Here is an 18,072-nt window from a genome sequence, read left to right on the forward strand (position 1 = left end):
CAATTCATATTACAACTAGATTATGGCCGCAACTTCGTCCGCGTGGATTTAGGGTTTTAAAAATCCCGTGGGAACTGTTTGATTTTCCGGGATAACGGTAGCCTATGTCCGTCCCCGGGATATAAGGTAACTCTGTACCGAATTTCATCTAAATCGGTTAAACTGTTGGGCCGTTAAAATCTAGCAGACAGACAGACACACACTTTCGCATTTATAGGTACCTAATATTGGAATGTAAGTATGGAAGTATGGATTAAATTATACTTAATGACTTTGGTTTCAAATAATTCAAATTTTATTTTACAAAAAACAAGAATGGTGATTCTACGATCTCTTATTAAAGTTAGTAAGTTTATTTATAGCAAGTAATCTCTAGAGATACAGAACGGATTCCTGAGTGACAAATTAGAGATCCCTGCGAAAATTGTAATAAGCTAGCCGTGCGAAGCCGGGGCGAGTCGCTATATTATAATATTTACGTACCTATTCGAGATAGATATCATAATATATTTTCTTATTTTATACCTAAATAGGCCATGACCTAGTTCAATGAATATGATGTTATACCTAGCTACATACTGAAGAGGAAATATATGAAGACATAGGTATAAAATATATATCTAGGCATTCTTGATATGATATAACTATCTACGTATTTACCTATTTTATTTAACTTTGTAAAAAATGTAAGTTATTATACCTTACTAGATATTTTATATAGTAGGTAATTAGGTGCCTTGATGACCAAGTAGGACTGGGTAGATAGGTAGGTACCTTTTTTTTTCTCGTGAGGAAAATCCGTCATGGATACCAGTTACCCACTTTTTAGAGTTCCGTACCCGAAGTACGTGTCAACGGGGCCTTATTACTAAGCCTCCGCTGTCCGTCCATTCGTCTCTCTGTCAGCGGGCTGTAATCTCATGAACCGTAATAGATAGAGTTGAAATTTTCACAAATTGTTGTACCTATTTCTATTGCCGCTATAACGAATAATGAAATGGCCTCCATTCAAGTGTAAATTAAAAATGTATAACGCCCCCGACAAGTGAAGGTTAGGTACAGTAATAACTAGAAAAGAGCTGATAACTTTCAAACGGCTAAACCGATTTTCTTGGATTAAGCTAAGAACATTCTCGATCAAGCCACCTTTCAAACAAAAAAATACTAAATTAAAATCGGTTCATTAGTTTAAAAGCTACGATGCCACAGACAGATGCACAGATACACACGTCAAACTTATAACATCCCTCTTTTTGGGTCGGGGGTTAAATAGTACCTCCCTATCTACGTACTTAATCTTGTACAATGGTACGGATCCCTTCGAGTGAGAGTCCGACTCGCACTTGGCCGGTTTTTTTAAACACGTAGTTTATTTGAATAGTTTCCCAATTGTGGAATTCTGCTTCGTAAAATCATGACACAAATACGTTAATGTTTCCATGTAGGGTAGTGTGGTATCAAAAAGGCTTGTAATATGGCGAAATTGGCAAACAAAACTTTGGCGTCTCAGGGGTCGCTTTACACTGGCTCAAGGCAGTTACGTCCAGTTCCTACTCGCCAACATGAAACCCAAGCCTGCAGTTGCCAATATAATGAGACCTCTCTTCAGGACACCATTTTAATATTAATTTTAAACATTTTAATATTATTTTGCATTTTTACTGTTTATATGGGTCCCTGACCTGCAATAAAACGATTTATTTAATTTAAAGGTTAAATGTTTTGAATGCGATATAGTTAATTTGAATTTTGAAATCTTTTTCTCATCAATATCGTCTTCTGCCGTTGATTTACCTAGTTACGACAGAACACAAAAGGTAAATGAGAGCAATATTATTATTTTGTACCTATCTATAGAACACGACAGGTCGAGATGGCAATCGGGGTATGAGGTGGAGGAACCCCCCCCCCCCCCGCACACCCGCGCTATCCCGCACTGCCATCTCGACCTACCCACACTATACCTACCTGTTCGTAGTAGGTAAGTAACATCGATGTAAGCAGTAATAGGTAGAGTAAGTAAGTAGGTACCTTAGGAATAGGTACAGTAAGGTGGACCTTAGGAATACAGTGGCCAGGCGTTTAGCTTTTTACGGCCGGGTCCAGCCTGTCCGACTTTTAGTCCATGTAACATGCATGGCAACGGTGCGTGATGACAGTTTGGTAGCACATGTCCGCACGCTTTGCAGTGGCAACACCTTCATGAAACAACTATTTCTTGTACTACTTAGCTGTAGGTACAACTTATAAGTTAAGTTGTCAACTTATAGTTAAGGGCTTCAGTTGCGAGTCGATGCTGTGTTTTGTCTACTCAGAAGAATCCTAATTAAGTTTGGCCAAATATAATATTATTATACCTATTCATAGGTACCTAGTAGTAGTATTTTGGGCTCTTTGCCTCAATTTACCTAAATTCTTGCCGATAAAAGACGAGGCGAGTCAGGCTAAGATCGATAGTGTACTTTGACTTGGCAAAGACAGATTTATGTAAAGATATAAATCTACGACACAACAACAAACTCAAGTGCATTCCATAGATTTCAGCCTAAGCGCCATAGTAATGGCACGTAATGGTGTAGCTCCCCTTTGCGTCGGAGTTGAGTTTCTTATACGAGTATATAACAAAAACAAGATTATCCTAAACGATACTACAAAGATGGTCGCCATATCATCGACTCTTTTGTTGTCAGGGAATGCACTCTAATTAACCGGGTATTGTACCTACTTACGCATTCCGCGTTCTTAATTTCTTAACTGCATTCGTCAATTAACTTAATTGATATTTGATTCGGATCTGAGAAGTAAATCACCTTTCTGATTTAATATCAATAAATTGATTAAACCAACTACTTACTAGGTTTTAAATTGGAGTTTCTCTACGTGAGCAAATCAGAAATGAAATGCGTAGGACCAGCGTAACCAACATAGCTCAACGGGTTGCGACTTGCGAAGGTGAAGTGGCAATGGGCAGGACACAATATAATTCGAAAAACCGATAAAGTCAAAGTCAAAATCATTTATTAAAAATAGGTACTAATTGTACACCTTCTGTTTGTCCGATGTGTTCGATTTGAAAGATGATATTATAGAGTTGATAAATGATTATGTAAACTTATAACTAAAGCTACGAGGGTTCCAAACGCGCCCAAGTCTGAGAAGAGTGCACAACAAACTCAGCCGGGTATTCTTTTTCGGGATAAACGATGGGGGATTTCATTTCATTTCATTGGGGTCCCTAAGTGCTGGAAAAGCGACTTCGCCCCTGAGAGCGCAGCGTTGATAGACCTCACGCACTAGGTGGACGGACGAAAGCCTCATGAAGTCCACTGGATTTAGTTGACGCCAGGCAAGACTGTGGCGTGTTGAAAACTCGACAAGATACCTATTTCCAACAGTGAACGTCTGTCCGTTGACGGCAATGATGACGTAACAGATAGAACGCTACACTAACTTCTTTCCGTAGATACAGTAGTTAGTATCCCCTATCTACACATTCTCTCACACACCCCACCACATATAACATAGGTAAGTATTACATACCTATGGATAGAACACACCTAATACACATTAGGTACATAGGTAACTACTTGAATAGAATATCTTTGATTCCAATTAACTTTTACACGTACTTTTGAATCATAAATCTTGAAGCAAACCTACATATCAACATCACACTAGTGACTAGACTAGACTCAGCGAGAGCGAGAGCTCGGACTAGTGTGGTCTGATCTCTCCTTCAAATTAGTAATTGGGATAGTGATAAATAGGTTTTTATTAGGAACGCTCGATCCACCTACGAACGCGGACGAAGTCGCGGACTAGTATATACATATTATATTAATATAATGTATTTTTATCTTAATCCTACTAATTATTATGAACGCGAGTTTGTATGGATGTTTGTTACTCTTTCACGCAAAAACTACTGGACGGATTTGGCTGAATTGTAAAATGGAGATAGATTATACCCTGGATTAACACAATAGGCTACTTTTTGTCCCAGAAATCTTTCTCAAGGGATTTTTAAAAAACCTATCTCCACGCGAACGAAGTCGCGGGCAGCAGCGAGTCCAGGTAATATTATTGTTTATCTAGGTAAGTAATAATCTTTTCAAATCTATCCAGTAGTTCTCCCGTGAAAGAATAACAAAGACGTACACAAACACACATACAAATATTCGCCTTTATCAAATTAGTGTAATGTGATTCATAATGATCCACCTTGACAACATGCCAGGACGAAGATAAATAAAATTCAACTTTATCCACAAAAATACTTTATTGTACCAATTGTGGAGGTTTTACACTTAACCTAAGCGATTGGTGTCCCGTCTACTTGAGTGGAATGAACCTGGAGCTGTGGGTGGCACCGATACCGGGCCTACCGTGCTTCACAGGCTTGTATGTGACAGAGAACTCGCCCAGGTAGTGGCCAATCATCTCAGGCTTGATTTCAACCTGCAAACAAAATAATGTTTTGTTTATAATAATACATTAAACAGGTACATACCACGATTCATTTGGTGATTTCAACTGCCGATATTTTGACTCAGTTGCATGAGTAATATAAAATGTCATTAAACCACCAAATAAGCTAAAAATCATTGTTATTATATTCAAAAGTTTTTTAATTAAGCACACTATTATAATCTAGTCCTACATCATTTAACTAATCACTGCCCCACTATTGAGTACCGGGCTCCTTTAAAATGAGAAGAGTTAAGGCCATAGTCCACAATGCTGGTCTAGTGCAAATCCACAAACTTTTGAGAACAATATGAAGAACTCTCAGCCAACAATGTGTTCCTTAACAATTGAAGCAACTGATATATTTTGTTTTTAACCCCCGACCCAAAAAGAGGGGTGTTATAAGTTTGACGTGTGTATCTGTGTATATGTGTATCTATCTGTGGCATCGTAGTGCCTAAACGAATGAACCGATTTTAATTTAGTTTTTTTTGTTTGAAAGGTCGCTTGATTGAGAGTGTTCTTAGCTATAATCTAAAAAAATTGGTTCAGCCGTTTAAGAGTTATCAGCTCTTTTTTAGTTTTCTTGCAGAAAAGAAGGTTAGATAACCGTTAGGTTCATAATATTATGTCAATTGACAAATGTCAAGCTGTCAAGATGGACGTTGCCTAAATACATAATTATTTATTTGAAAATGATGTTTTGGAAAACTCAGATACTTTGGATCGTCGGGGGTGTTATAAATTTTTAATTTACACTTGAGGCATATAGTATCAAACCCGGCAGTCTCCAGTCAGGGTCAAAAAAAAGTTAACAATGCAAATATTTTCTCTATGGTAAATTCTCCATTACGTAAAAGTTAAGGCGTTTCAAAGACGGCTATCTCTCATACAAGACGCAATTAAAAATGAATGTCGGTAACAAAACCGGCAACCTCCGCATTCGTTTCTTTCAAACATGGCAGTCTCCGTTCCAACCAATCAGAGCTCGGCATTTAGTATGGCGTCTGCTGTCACAGCGCAAAGATCTGCACGTGGATTATTGTAATTTTTATTGGGATTTCTTATTATAAAGTGATATTAGTTGTGTAAAATAGACAAATGGATAATCTAGTACGACCCTGTTCACCTAGACAATCGAGAAAAAGGAAAAGTGATCCAGAAAATTGGAAAAGAAATGTGGCCAAGAGAGAGAGGTTTGTATACTGCGATATATGGTTTTGATACTTGCCCATTACTATATTCTTATGTTAGTTTGGTTCACTTTTTAAAGTGAAACTTCTTTAGGCGTGTTGAGAGTAAAATTTCAAGGTCGTGTGACGGAAATACGTCACGAATGGCAACGGAAGTCGAAATTTCAAAAGATGTCAAAGAAGTTTCACGTGTGCTCGGCACACACGCTTTATTTTTGATTTTTGATAATACCATGTAGTACTATAAAAATGCGTAAAATGGACTTGGCAAAGTTACAAAACTCGTAGTGTCATTTTATTTTTTATTAGTTATAAAACTCATATCTTTTATAGTAATTGACTGCCCATGATAAAATTACGTTATTTATTTTCCTTTTTCACTTCTTGTAGGTATTCATCGAAGCAACTTCCTGAGCGGCCAAGATGCGGACATGACACAAAAGCATTTAAATGTGGAACTGTTTCTATAGCTGATGTAAAATATTTCCATGATGCCTTTTTTAAATACAAAGAAAAATCGAAGCAAGATGCATTCCTTTTAAAATATTGTAAGCCAAAACAAATTAAGAGACGACGTGGAACAAAGGGTCCTCAAAGACAGAAACTCTTACAAACAAAATATACAATGTACTGTTCAAGTCAAAGATGTACCATTCCAATATGTCAACAGGCATTTTTGAGAATTTTGCATGTAACAAAACACAGGGTTCAAACAATCATGGCACATTTTTTTAAGACTGGTACTTTATTACCTGAAAATCGAGGTGGCAATCACAAACAGCACAAATTTGGAGAAAAACTAATTGCAGTCAAAACTTTCATTAATTCCTTTAACTGTGAAGAAGCCCATTATTGTCGAGGGAAATCTAAACGATTTTATTTGCCAGCAGAACTTAGCATTAACAAAATGTTTAAAATGTACAATGCCCAAGCAAATGAAAACGTAAAAGTGAAAAGAGGATATTTTAGAACCGTTTTCAACAATTTCTATAATTTGGGATTCGGATCACCGAGAACCGACGTGTGTTCAACGTGTCTTCAGTATGATGAATTGATTAAAACGCACCAAAAAAACGACGACCTACAAAAAAAAACCGATTGCCTAATACAGAAGAGAGTGCACAAATTGCGAGCGAAAGCTTTTTTTCAGTTAGTTCAAGAAGAGCAAGATGGCATGATAACACTTTCTTTTGATTGCCAAAAAAATAGTCCTATTCCAAAACTACCAGACCAAAGTACGTATTATTCCAGACAATTGTATTTGTATAATTTTACAATAGTGCAGGGAAGTTCAAAAGCTGCACTGTCTCCAAAGAATACATTTGCCTACTGTTGGACCGAGGATAAGTTCGCAAAAAGCTCTAATGAAATAGCGTCAGCTGTTTATCATCGGCTTTGTTCGACAGATTGGACAGATATTACTAAAGTTCGTTTGATTGCGGACGGCTGCGGGGGCCAAAATAAAAATACCACCATGGTGGGTATGCTTGCTAAATGGCTAACATCTAAAGCCCCAAGTCATGTGAAAAACGTAGAAATTGTATTTCCGGTTGTAGGACATTCCTTCATTCCTCCAGATAGAGTCTTCGGGCATATAGAACGAGATATCCGCAAAAGGGAAATAATAAAAAACGCTGATGGTTATTTGGATATTATTAAAAATTACAGTACCATTATTGAATTAGGAAAAGGTGATTGCAAGGTTTATGATTGGAGAGATAGTTTAAAAACTGTCCTGAAAGATGTCGGTTCATGGCATTTTGCTTTTCAAAAGAGCAAGCGATTCTACATTAGGAGAACAAAAAGCAAAGTTGACGTTGTAGTTAAAGGGGATCTTTACTATAGAGTAAGTGATGGAAAATTTGGAGGCATAACAAAAAAGAACAAAAATATGAACATGCTTAATCCGCCAGAAATTCATTCATCAGGGAAAGTTAACAGTAATAAATTGACAGATGTCAAAAAACTATTGCAAACGCACTACGGAGACAGCTGGATGGATGATGAAGAGCTTGTGTATTTCAGAAATTTGATTCTGCCTGTAAATAATATGAACGAGGATGCTATCCCCTTAAATGACAACGAAAATGATACACTTTGCGAATTCCAAGATGATTCCCCAGACTTAAAAATATGAATCTGTATTTTTAATAAATAAAAAGAATATTTGATTACTATATTAGGGTTTTATTTCTGAAATCAACATTTGCATGGTATTAAATTTTTTTTAAACTTTTATTAGATTTCGAAGTTCTATCCTAACACTCAAAATATGTAAGTATCAAATCTGGCTAGTCATGCAATCACGTATCAAGATGGCGGCGTTCAAATCAAATACGGCAATATCCAACACTGTCCATATCAAAGTTGGCAGTCTCCACAAGTGTATTTCAAATCCGGCAGTCTCCATTTTAATAATAAAGAATTTACTACTTAAATATTACAAAATAGTTATATTTCATTACTGAAATTAATTCAACAATTCTGTGAAGATAGAATTTGTCAATATACGCTGATATCTAAAATTAATAAACCTAAGAAATGTTTTTTGTTGATAACTCGAACTTGTGACAAGTGGAGATTGCCGACTTTGATATTATATGCCTCACTTGTAAATACATATTACTCATTATAAATATACATTTTATTTATTTTAAATACACCTATATAAGTTTTTTCTTTTTTTGTATTCTATCATTTGTTTTGTGTTGCACATACATACATACTTAGAAAAGTTATAAGTGTGTGCCCAGGATTTAACCCCCAACCTCCCGAATAGAATGACAACATCTTAATCACTAGGCTATCACTGCTAATCCTACAAGTAAACCCATATCCTGTGTTTCCTTAAGCCAAAATAGGTCAAAAAAAACAATTACAAAGATATTAGTCCTATAAACCACTCTTATTGTCATAAGGATTTGGTATTCAGCTGTGATTTAAGTTCTAGGTCTTTATGCTATTGTTCTGATGATTGACTTGTTTTATTCACATTTGAATAGAGTAATAAAATAATTAATAATAACTGAATTTGTACACTAATTATTACTGTTATTTTGTGTTTGAAATATGTTAAAATTTAAAGTTACCTGATTGAAAGTCTTTCCATTATAAATGCCAACAATGGAGCCAACCATCTCTGGCACAATGATCATGTTCCGCAAGTGAGTCTTCACGATTTCTGGCTTTTCATTTGGAGGTGCCTCTTTCTTTGCCCGACGTAGTTTTTTAACTAGCGCCATAGGCTTACGCTTGAGGCCCCGAGCGAATCGTCGGCGGGCACGCGCATGCATGAGTTCCATGAGCTGTTCACTGAAAAGCGAAAACATTAAGAATTTTAATTTTTACCGAATATTTTTAGAGGTTATGTCTCTCATGTCAAGAAAAACTAACTGTTTATGTTGAATGTGCAAATAAATTAGGCGCTCACTTTGGCATATCAAGAAGCTGATCCAGATCAACCCCTCGGAAGGTAAACTTCCTGAAGGTACGCTTCTTCTTCAGAGTTTCTTCGACCTGAAATACGTAAACATTTTGGTCACAAACAAAAAATATCACTGCAAAACATATCAAGACTTCGACCTATCATAATCACTAATATTTCCAGGACAAACGTGAACACGATTCATGAACTAAAACTGGATTATTCATTTAAAAATTCTACACTAACCTCAGCCATGTTTTATTTAGTTTGACAGGCAGTAAAAGAAAGAAATGGACGATGAAATTAATATGACAGGTGACAGTGACAGCTGGAATTGGATTTGATTTTTTAATTTGTGGAAGTCTTTGATTTTTTTTTCCTTTAAATCTGGCTTTACTCTGATTAGCCAATGTCAAGTTTGTGATATTTTCAAGTTATTGAATTTATACAAGTATGGACTCCGTCTGCGTCGGCGCCCGCCGACATACGCGCGGCGCCCCCTTAGAGCGCTTCCCAGTCAGTTCCACCACCAAAAAACACCAACTAACACAAAAACCAGCCACTCTTAACAAAAAAAACACTCCAAACAAGCACAGCACGCGCGCCAGCAAACGCCATCACAGACGAAGTCCAGTCTTTGATTTTCACACTGTAGCCGCTTTCATGGACGCGCTTCATGCTTGTGGCAAATGACAAGCGTCAAGCACTGGTAAGCGTGTAGATAAAAAATGCAATATTTTGCAAATCGGTCCAGAAACCTCGAAAAAATGGAAAAAATAGGCCTACTTCACATAAAAAATGGGCTGAGTTGAGAATCACCTCCATTTTGGAAGTCGATTTTTGTGATGTTTTTCGGTGCTTGTTGTATGTGATGGAACCGCTCCATGGTTGTGGCAAACAACAAGCATGGCAGTGCTTGTTGTAGGCACTGGCAAGCGTGTAAACGGGTGTTTGCGTATGCTTGCAAAATCTGTGCTTTTCAACGCTTGGAAGATCGTGCTCAAGGATGATCGCAATCACCTCTAATTAGTTGGCGCTCGCTCACTATTGGCTACTACTAAAGAGTATGTAATCACTACGTTATAATTGTTACAATCAGAATAGGTACCATAAATTCAGCCAATTACAACCATTGCGATTTTAATCATGATTGATGCAAAATTTCGTGAATCGACTGTAAGCCAAACCATTAGCCCAAGTATAATAAAATCTTAAACAGACTCTGTGGTGTTTGCCGATGCATGCTGTATTTGTCACAAGCATGAAGCGCGTCCATCCGACTTAGGGTACTTTTACACAGTGCAAGCTAAACAAACACCGGAAGCAGTGTAAAATGCGGAATAGAAGCTGTGAGAAATAGCGGCAAATTTAAAAAAACTGAGGCCGTGTATATTTAATAAATACCTACATTGTTACTTTACTTTTTTTATCATACTTTATATTTTTATCCAAAAATTTTTGATTGTAATTTACTCGATGATTGCTTACCATATATCTATGTGTTAATCCTGTTTTCTCCTATGGAGATTGACTTCACGTAGCAGAAAACAGGATGTAAGTTAAACTATGCGATATCAATTTTTCGATCTGGCTGATAAATCAATGTGGCTCACGAGGTTTCCGCCATGTAACATGTAGAGTCTACTCCTATCATTATAATATTATCGGCCAGTGATTTGAACCCAGTTAGCCTCGCATAAGTGATTGGGATTCTGTGGTAGTACAATTGCAGCCAGGATGTCGAAAGCGGCATTTTGGACTAGGACTTGGGATTGATACCAAAGTAATTCTACTCACTGTATTACAGATTCCACACTAGGAGCTATAAAAATATTGATAGGATAAATCCTACAGACTTCTATTAAGTAAAAAATACTGTTATTTAATAAAGTACCTATGAAGTAAAGTATCTATGAATTCAGTACTTTCAAGGTATTTCTTTACATGCTGTGTTGTATTTATAGTTTAATTTCCACTTTCCAAGTCGCTTCATAACACACCCTTTATCACGTTAAAATTCTAATTCGATTCTAAGTTACTAATTTTTGTACAGTAGTAAAGTAAGTACAAATTAAAACAGTTTTATGCATCACCAGTTATTAATTATTCTACAATAATAGAAAATCTTATTATATAAATTACCTATTTGGTATAAACATTTATAAACTTAATTGAATAGCTTAATCCATAATATATTCATTTGTATTTTTTAATAACTTGGACAACCTTTTTCCAATTAATTTTGGATATGTTTTTGTTTTTAGTAAAAATTCTTTTGATTGATGTGTAACTGCCCCATTATCTAGCTGGAATTTACAAAGCATATGTAAGGGTTCAATCAATTGGTCTCTATAAATAGGATCACATTCGAGTTGCGATAAAGCTTCTGCAGCTGTTTCTAATGTACTCAAACATCCCTCTGTTGGTTGAGTTCTTATAATATAGTTGCTTGTACTAGTTGTAATGAGTTTTACTTGTTTTAATTTATGTAGAATAGGGCTTGATGAGTATATCGCTTTAGCCTGTGGCCACGTTCCATCAATTAAAATGAGATTATATGATGTAAATTCACTTTCAAGCTCTTTTATGTCAATGGCTGTTTTACTAGGATATAATAGAATAGTGCTAGGCTGGATTAATATGTTTTCTAGGTTTACATGTCTAGGTTGGGGGAATCTTTTCCCTTTGAATATAAGGCACTTATTTTCAGCTAGACCAAGTTGTAACATGGGGGCAGTACGGAGGCAACGTTTTTCTTCAGCTGGATGTTGTAACAAGATGATGTTGCTTCTAGGGTTTAGTCTTTGAGGTGGCAGTGCTGAACACCAGCACACTACAGCAGGTCTCCTGCAAGAAGAGATTAACACTGACGTTTTCACTATGCAAATGGGCATGGCAAATTTTTAAAATCTTGCCTCTAAACTTGTGGAAGGACTAAGTATAGCTATAGAACAATGGATGGACTTTAAGGCTTCAGCTCTAATTCTGTTTGGTAATTAAGGCTCTGAGCTAAGATTAATCCATCAAGCAAGGAATTTATACTGAGAGATAATAAATGTATACACACCCGCAATTGTCACAAAGTTCTCGCATCTCCGGTGGATCAGCTGGTATGTTAGATAAATCCTCCCAAGCTTCAAACTCCTCCATGGTCAGGCCAAAATCTTTACTTGAATAGGTATACTTTACAGCGTTCCTAAAGCGCTGTTTTCATGTTTCAATATTGATTGCTGTTAAAATAAACTCATTACTGTAATATACTTACACCATGCTCATTAATTATGTGCATTCTAGAACGATATTGATATTTTTGCTTCCCAACTTTTGGGTCTCATCTCATTAGGTACTCAGAAAAAAGATTTATCTCATAGTAAAATTAAAACAAAACAACGCATCATTTCGGCGACACAAAGCTGTTATAGTTTACAAATGATAATAATGTAATTTTGCAACCTTAACTAAAACATTATCAAACAATGGAAAAACACTCTTGAACACCCTATGAACTACTCATGAATTTCCAAAATATTGATTCCTTTGATTCATTTTCATGATTGATTGACACTAATGCAGTATTGCCAACTCTTTAAAACCGATTGTATATTTTGTAGTTTTGTTGCTTTATTAAATATATCAATGTTACCCACTATCCATTTCTATTGTCATTCTACTGTTATATTATCAATGTTACCCGTTTTTATAAAACTGGAATCCTATGGAATCCAACAGCACGTAAAACTGCTACAGAATAATAATAAACTACACCAGAAAAAAATTACTTACATGTCGACGCCATTTTGCGCGGTGCGCCGCAATTTGAATCCCATTATTATGGTTTCGATCTCTTTCATCCATGGGCGGCTTTCATATGTAAGAACGGATAAGCTATAGAATTCACTAGCTTTCTCCCCTTTTTATGTACCAAAATTTTTATGCGAAACATTTGTAAACATGGTGGCCAAGCAATCTAAAGAAGTGCTTTGTTGAAATAATCGTAATTTCTTGATTTATGCGACAAAACACAAAGTGGTTAGTAGTGTGTATTTTGTTCATAAAAAGTAAAAACAGAGCCTGTAACCTATCGATGTATCTATGATTTTATTTCGAGTTTAATGTAAACGTACACATTTATTTGGCGCCAACGTCGTAAAAAACCGTTAAACCCGATAAATTCTATTCTTTTGCGTCAATCCAAAGTATTAGTATCAAATGTATTGATAAAATTGATTGCCTTTAACGCAGTGTGAACCAAGTTTTTAGTTACATGGTGAAGTAAAACTCAAAACTGGTCCAACGGGTGTCGTCAGATCTGTCATTCCGACAAATTAGTTTCCGAGTTGGAGAGAAAACGGAACTATTCCTTTGGAATCTGGCTGATAGTTTCCCAAATTGTGATGTTCTATCATTCTTTACAGATTACCACAATGTTTACGTATCTCCCTTAAGTGAAATGAAGAGATTCGTAGTTTTGTATCCTTTGTATCTTGGAATATCTTGACCAACCTTGAAGTAAGTACCATAATCGTCTAGCGTCATTACATATTAATTTAGCTAGATTACAAGATTTAATCTTATTTCGCCCCTAAAAATTTCTATATAGGGGTAGTAAATATACAGAGTAGTAATAAAATTATAATTGTAAACAAATTGTAGTAAGTATGTTGCTATAGAATCAAAATGATTATGTACACTGAAGAGTCATGAAAATTTCCCCTGAATACGTTAAATTTCACTTGCTTTTTATTGAATCTTGCATAATAATGTAATTTGTGGGTAATTTAGTAAAGTGCTTCATCAAAAGATTGTCAGACAAGTGTTTTGGGTTATGAAACAATTTTAGCTAGTAATGATGTACTTAAGTAAACATAAATTTAAGATATTAATATGTTGAAAAAGTAACCACCATGAATTAAGTTTTAAATAAATGTTGTATTTTTCAAAGGGTCATAGTGTAAAACATCAGTGGGAGGCATTGTTTTTACAAGATGTGTTAATTTTTTCATGTCATCTATTAAGAATCTGATTGGTGGATTGATCACATCTCACCAATCCGCTTAAGTGAAATTGGGCCTTAGTGTTTGGAATACTCTTGTGTGCTAAGAATTAAAATCAATTTCAGTGTTCAGTAATCTTTTGCATGATTTAAGTTCTTATCCTTTTATGTCTGAACTGTTTTATAACCAATATTCAAGATTTCTATGTTGTATCATGCAATCCCAGCTATTGTAGCCTAAAGACTTAACACAGGTTATTACTAATGGCTTTTGCAAACTAATAATTGTGGTTCCTTCAATGTTTTTATAACAGATTTTGACTTATGTATTAGGTATGTTTGAATATTTGTTTTCACAATATTTACGAGGAATGTTTCATTTTAAAATTTGTGTAAGATATCCATGTTAACATTAAAATTTTATTTTATTTTTATTAATCATACAATATAATATTAAGAATATAAGGTTTATGTCCTTAATGTATGTACATTATAGTTGACCATTTTAACAAAATGAACATACCTACACAATTAAAAAGTACATAGAAAATAATGATTTGAAGAATTTTATTGTTAACAATGCAATAAAACTCAAAAAATAAAGCTACCTACATTCTCACAGTTTTCGAAAGTTTTATTTTCAAATGAAAGAGATCACCTTTCTAAGCTGCAAAATATAAAAATGTAATGTGTGTTGTCTGTCTGTTTGGACAGAGGACACTTTTAAAACCAAAATCAATGCAGACCAGGTTTCGGTAAAAGCTAGTGTGAAATAATTTATAGAACAGATTGTATCATAGTCAAATATTTGTTTTGTTTCAGAAATGGGCACAGAGGTGCCAAAAACGCAAGATTCAAGTGGTGATTCAGATTCCAACAGTGACTCTGAGGTTAGTATGCAAATTATGTTTGTTATAAGGATATTGGTTGAGTGTGAAATGGATTGTTTGAATCATTCAGCCTATTTTGATAACCTTTAAACTATGGTTTGTGGTGCTAGCCAAGTGGTCAAAATGATGGCTTCCTATTTTGACAGGCCTGGGGTTAGATCCTGGGCATACAACTCAGACTTTTACAGAGTTATGTGCATAACAATTAAATGTCACTTACTTTAACGGTCAACGAAAACATGGTCAGAAAACCTGCATGCCTGAGAGTTCTCCATAACGTTCTCAAAGGTGTGTGAAGTCTGCCAATCAGTAATGGGCCCATGATGGGTTGAGATGTTGAGCCTACTCTTAAATCTTGTTCACTTGGTGCAAATCATTTATTAACATTCTATTTTGGTCTGTTTTCTCTCGATTTTTCACTTGATTCTCTTAAGGACTGCCAAGTTTCTTACAAGTTGGTAAATAATGGCCAACTTCATATTAGTTATGGAATCGAAACTTTATTAAAAAATAATATATGTACTTATTCATTTTCAAGTTTTATATTTTACTAGACCACAGCCACAAACAACTTCATCCACATGGATAGTTTTCTAAAAATCCCATGGGAATTTTTTGATTTTCCAGAATGAAAAGTAGCCTATGTTTTAATTCAGGGTATAAGCTATCTCCATTCCAAACAGCCAAATTGGTTCAAATGTGGAGTGTTGTGGACAAAAATCTAAAATTCTAATATTTCATCACATTGGCCATAACCTCTGACTGTTGGCATGTTGGGCACATTACCTAACACCTCGCATAGTATTAGTAAGATATAGAGCAGTATGTATTAATCTTTTCCTACTATATTTTTACAGAATAGCAGCTCAAGTGAAACCTCTGGAAGTGACTGGGAATGTTCCGGAAGTAAGCAGAGCAGCGCTCGGAAACCACATTTTTCAGTCACCTCCTGCGATACGGGCTTAAAGCTCAAAATAGCCGCAATTCCCCGGAAGGTGACACCTAAAAAGTCCGCCAAACCATCAGTGAAGAAGAAAACCAGTGAAGGAACGACAAAGACAACCAAAGAGGTTAAGAAAAAGTTGTCTGAGAGTAGTTCAAGTTCGGAGTCATGTAGCAAATGTTCCTCAGACTCTTCAAGTGAAGATGACCTTCCTTTGAAGACTGTGAAGAAGAATTTGCCAGCAAAATGTTCTCCACAAAAGACTACCGTAAAAACCGGGAGAAGTTCCATCAAAAGTGATAGCGATGAAGAACTTTGTATCGCTAAAGAGAATTCGAAGTGCAAGGAGTCACCTTGCACTTCGAAGGCTAATGCCAATGTGAAGAAGATCAAAAGTGATGATTCCAGTCATGACACCAGTGCTAAGAGAGGGCCAGTGAGGCAGCGCACTAAGGTAAGTGCGCTTTCCTCCTTTTATAGCAATAACAATATAGTTGATGCATATTTTCTAATAGTAGTTTAAAACGTTTATATTAGACACTAATGCAGCTACATGTTATGAATTTGTAGGAATTTAAAAAGCATTATAACTATATTTACTTAAAAAGTGGTCCATGTAGACGAAAATAATATTTTTAACCCCCGACCCAAAAAGAGGGGTGTTATAAGTTTGACGTGTGTATGTGTGTATCTGTGTGTCTGTGTATCTATGTATCTGTCTGTGGCATCGTAGCGCCTAAACGAATGAACCGATTTTAATTTACTTTTTTTTGTTTGAAAGGTGGCTTGATCGAGAGTGTTCTTAGCTATAATCCAAAAAAATTGGTTCAGCCGTTTAAGAGTTATCAGCTCTTTTCTAGTTTTCTTGTAGAAAAGAAGGTTAGATAACCATTAGGTTCATAATATTATGTCAATTGACAAATGTCAAGCTGTCAAGATGGACGTTGCCTAGATACATAATTATTTATTTGAAAATGATGTTTTGGAAAACTCAGATACTTTAGATCGTAGGCGCGGAATAGTCCAAGAAAATCGGTTCAGTCGTTTGAAAGTTATCAGGTATTTTCGGTCTTTTCTAGTTACTGTAACCTTCACTTGTCGGGGGTGTTATAAATTTTTAATTTACACTTGTAAAACTTCATTTATCCAATTTAGCAATTGATAATATGATGTCTGGTTAAACTCACTTGTTCCTTAGAGTATAACAGAATATGTTTATTGAACTGAATAGTTAAATTATTATCTAAAATACAATATGCTTGGGCCTGATATATCTTACTGAGGAATCAAGTAATTAGTTGATAAGCTTATGAGAAATTCTGTGATTTTTTTCCAAATGTAACAGCCTCGACACAGATGGCGCTAGGCGTCATCGCGATTATTGAAGCTGCTAAATCTCAAAACCTGAGAAAATTTACCCATCCTCTAGAATCAATGAAAATAACTCATAAGAACTAGTGAAGCAGACATTGGCAACATTGCAGAGAAGCTAATTTTTTTTTTATCAAGCAGATGTGAATAAGCGCAAGACAGTTCTACCTAGACTTATTGTAATCATTGCTGTCAATCAGGAGAATGATTGTAGTCAAGTGCAAACATATTTTAGTAGGTATCTTGTATTTAAAGTTTTCATGAAAACTTTAAAAAAGTTCAGATGAAGGTAATTATAGATGAGTACTAATTTATGTGAATAGGTGATGATGACTAAGTACTAGAGGTTTTTTAAAAATCCTGTGGGGAACTCTTTATTTTCCGGGATAAAAGTCTATGTCTAACTTCTTCCTGACCTTATCCCACGCCATGAGTGATTGGCACAACAAATTATTGTCTTCTTTCTTCTACTCACTTTTGTCATAACTTTTTTTTACTCAGATACAAGTTAGCCCTTGACTGCAATCTCACTTGGTGATAAGTGATGATGCAGTCTAAGATGGAAGCAGGCTAACCTGGAAGGGGTATGGCAGTTTTTATTAAACTCATACCCCTTTTGTTTCTACACGGCATCATACCGAAACGCTAAATCACTTGGCGGCACGGCTTTGCCGGTAGGGTGATAACTAGCCTCGGCCGAAGCCTCCCACCAGACCAGACCAGAAATTTAGAAATTGCCGGGAATCAAACCCAGGACCTCCCATTAATAAGACCACCAGCGCTTACCACCG

The 18,072-nt window shown here is 35.7% G+C and overlaps 4 protein-coding genes across 6 annotated transcripts in view; 2 read left to right on the forward strand and 2 right to left on the reverse strand.

Annotated features, from left to right (window-relative positions):
* Window positions 1-4,260: 4,260 nt before the first annotated feature.
* Window positions 4,261-9,465, reverse strand: LOC123874412 (40S ribosomal protein S15). The gene is made up of 4 exons (XM_045919719.1): window positions 9,331-9,465; window positions 9,091-9,176; window positions 8,750-8,972; window positions 4,261-4,458 (listed from the first exon to the last, which is right to left on the reverse strand). Exons 1-4 carry the CDS (start codon window positions 9,337-9,339, stop codon window positions 4,333-4,335), a joined length of 444 nt encoding a protein of 147 aa, XP_045775675.1. The 5' UTR covers window positions 9,340-9,465; the 3' UTR covers window positions 4,261-4,332.
* Window positions 5,228-8,274, forward strand: LOC123874402. Its single transcript, XM_045919707.1, has 2 exons — window positions 5,228-5,663; window positions 6,051-8,274. Exons 1-2 carry the CDS (start codon window positions 5,569-5,571, stop codon window positions 7,795-7,797), a joined length of 1,842 nt encoding a protein of 613 aa, XP_045775663.1. The 5' UTR covers window positions 5,228-5,568; the 3' UTR covers window positions 7,798-8,274.
* Window positions 9,466-11,036: 1,571 nt separating the features above from the next.
* Window positions 11,037-12,660, reverse strand: LOC123874410 (tRNA-uridine aminocarboxypropyltransferase 2). 2 transcript variants are annotated; one of them, XM_045919718.1, is made up of 3 exons: window positions 12,538-12,660; window positions 12,152-12,314; window positions 11,037-11,931 (listed from the first exon to the last, which is right to left on the reverse strand). In XM_045919718.1, the coding sequence occupies exons 2-3, from the start codon at window positions 12,232-12,234 to the stop codon at window positions 11,265-11,267; spliced, it is 750 nt and encodes a 249-aa protein (XP_045775674.1). In that variant the 5' UTR covers window positions 12,235-12,314; window positions 12,538-12,660; the 3' UTR covers window positions 11,037-11,264. The 2 variants fall into 2 exon arrangements, with proteins under 2 accessions (XP_045775674.1, XP_045775673.1); XM_045919717.1 differs by having other exon boundaries at window positions 12,152-12,655.
* A 231-nt stretch (window positions 12,661-12,891) lies between these two features.
* Window positions 12,892-18,072, forward strand: part of LOC123874398 (histone-lysine N-methyltransferase ash1) — a 77,704-nt gene continuing 72,523 nt past the window's right edge. Inside the window, exons 1-4 of one of the 2 annotated variants that reach the window (XM_045919700.1) lie at window positions 12,892-13,113; window positions 13,500-13,593; window positions 14,900-14,967; window positions 15,825-16,364. In XM_045919700.1, coding sequence (XP_045775656.1) covers window positions 14,902-14,967; window positions 15,825-16,364 — 606 coding nt within the window. In that variant the 5' untranslated portion in view covers window positions 12,892-13,113; window positions 13,500-13,593; window positions 14,900-14,901. The other variant, XM_045919701.1, reaches the window with a different exon arrangement.

Source organism: Maniola jurtina, chromosome 18, assembly GCF_905333055.1.
Source record: "Maniola jurtina chromosome 18, ilManJurt1.1, whole genome shotgun sequence".
In the NCBI taxonomy this organism is placed as follows: domain Eukaryota; kingdom Metazoa; phylum Arthropoda; class Insecta; order Lepidoptera; family Nymphalidae; genus Maniola; species Maniola jurtina.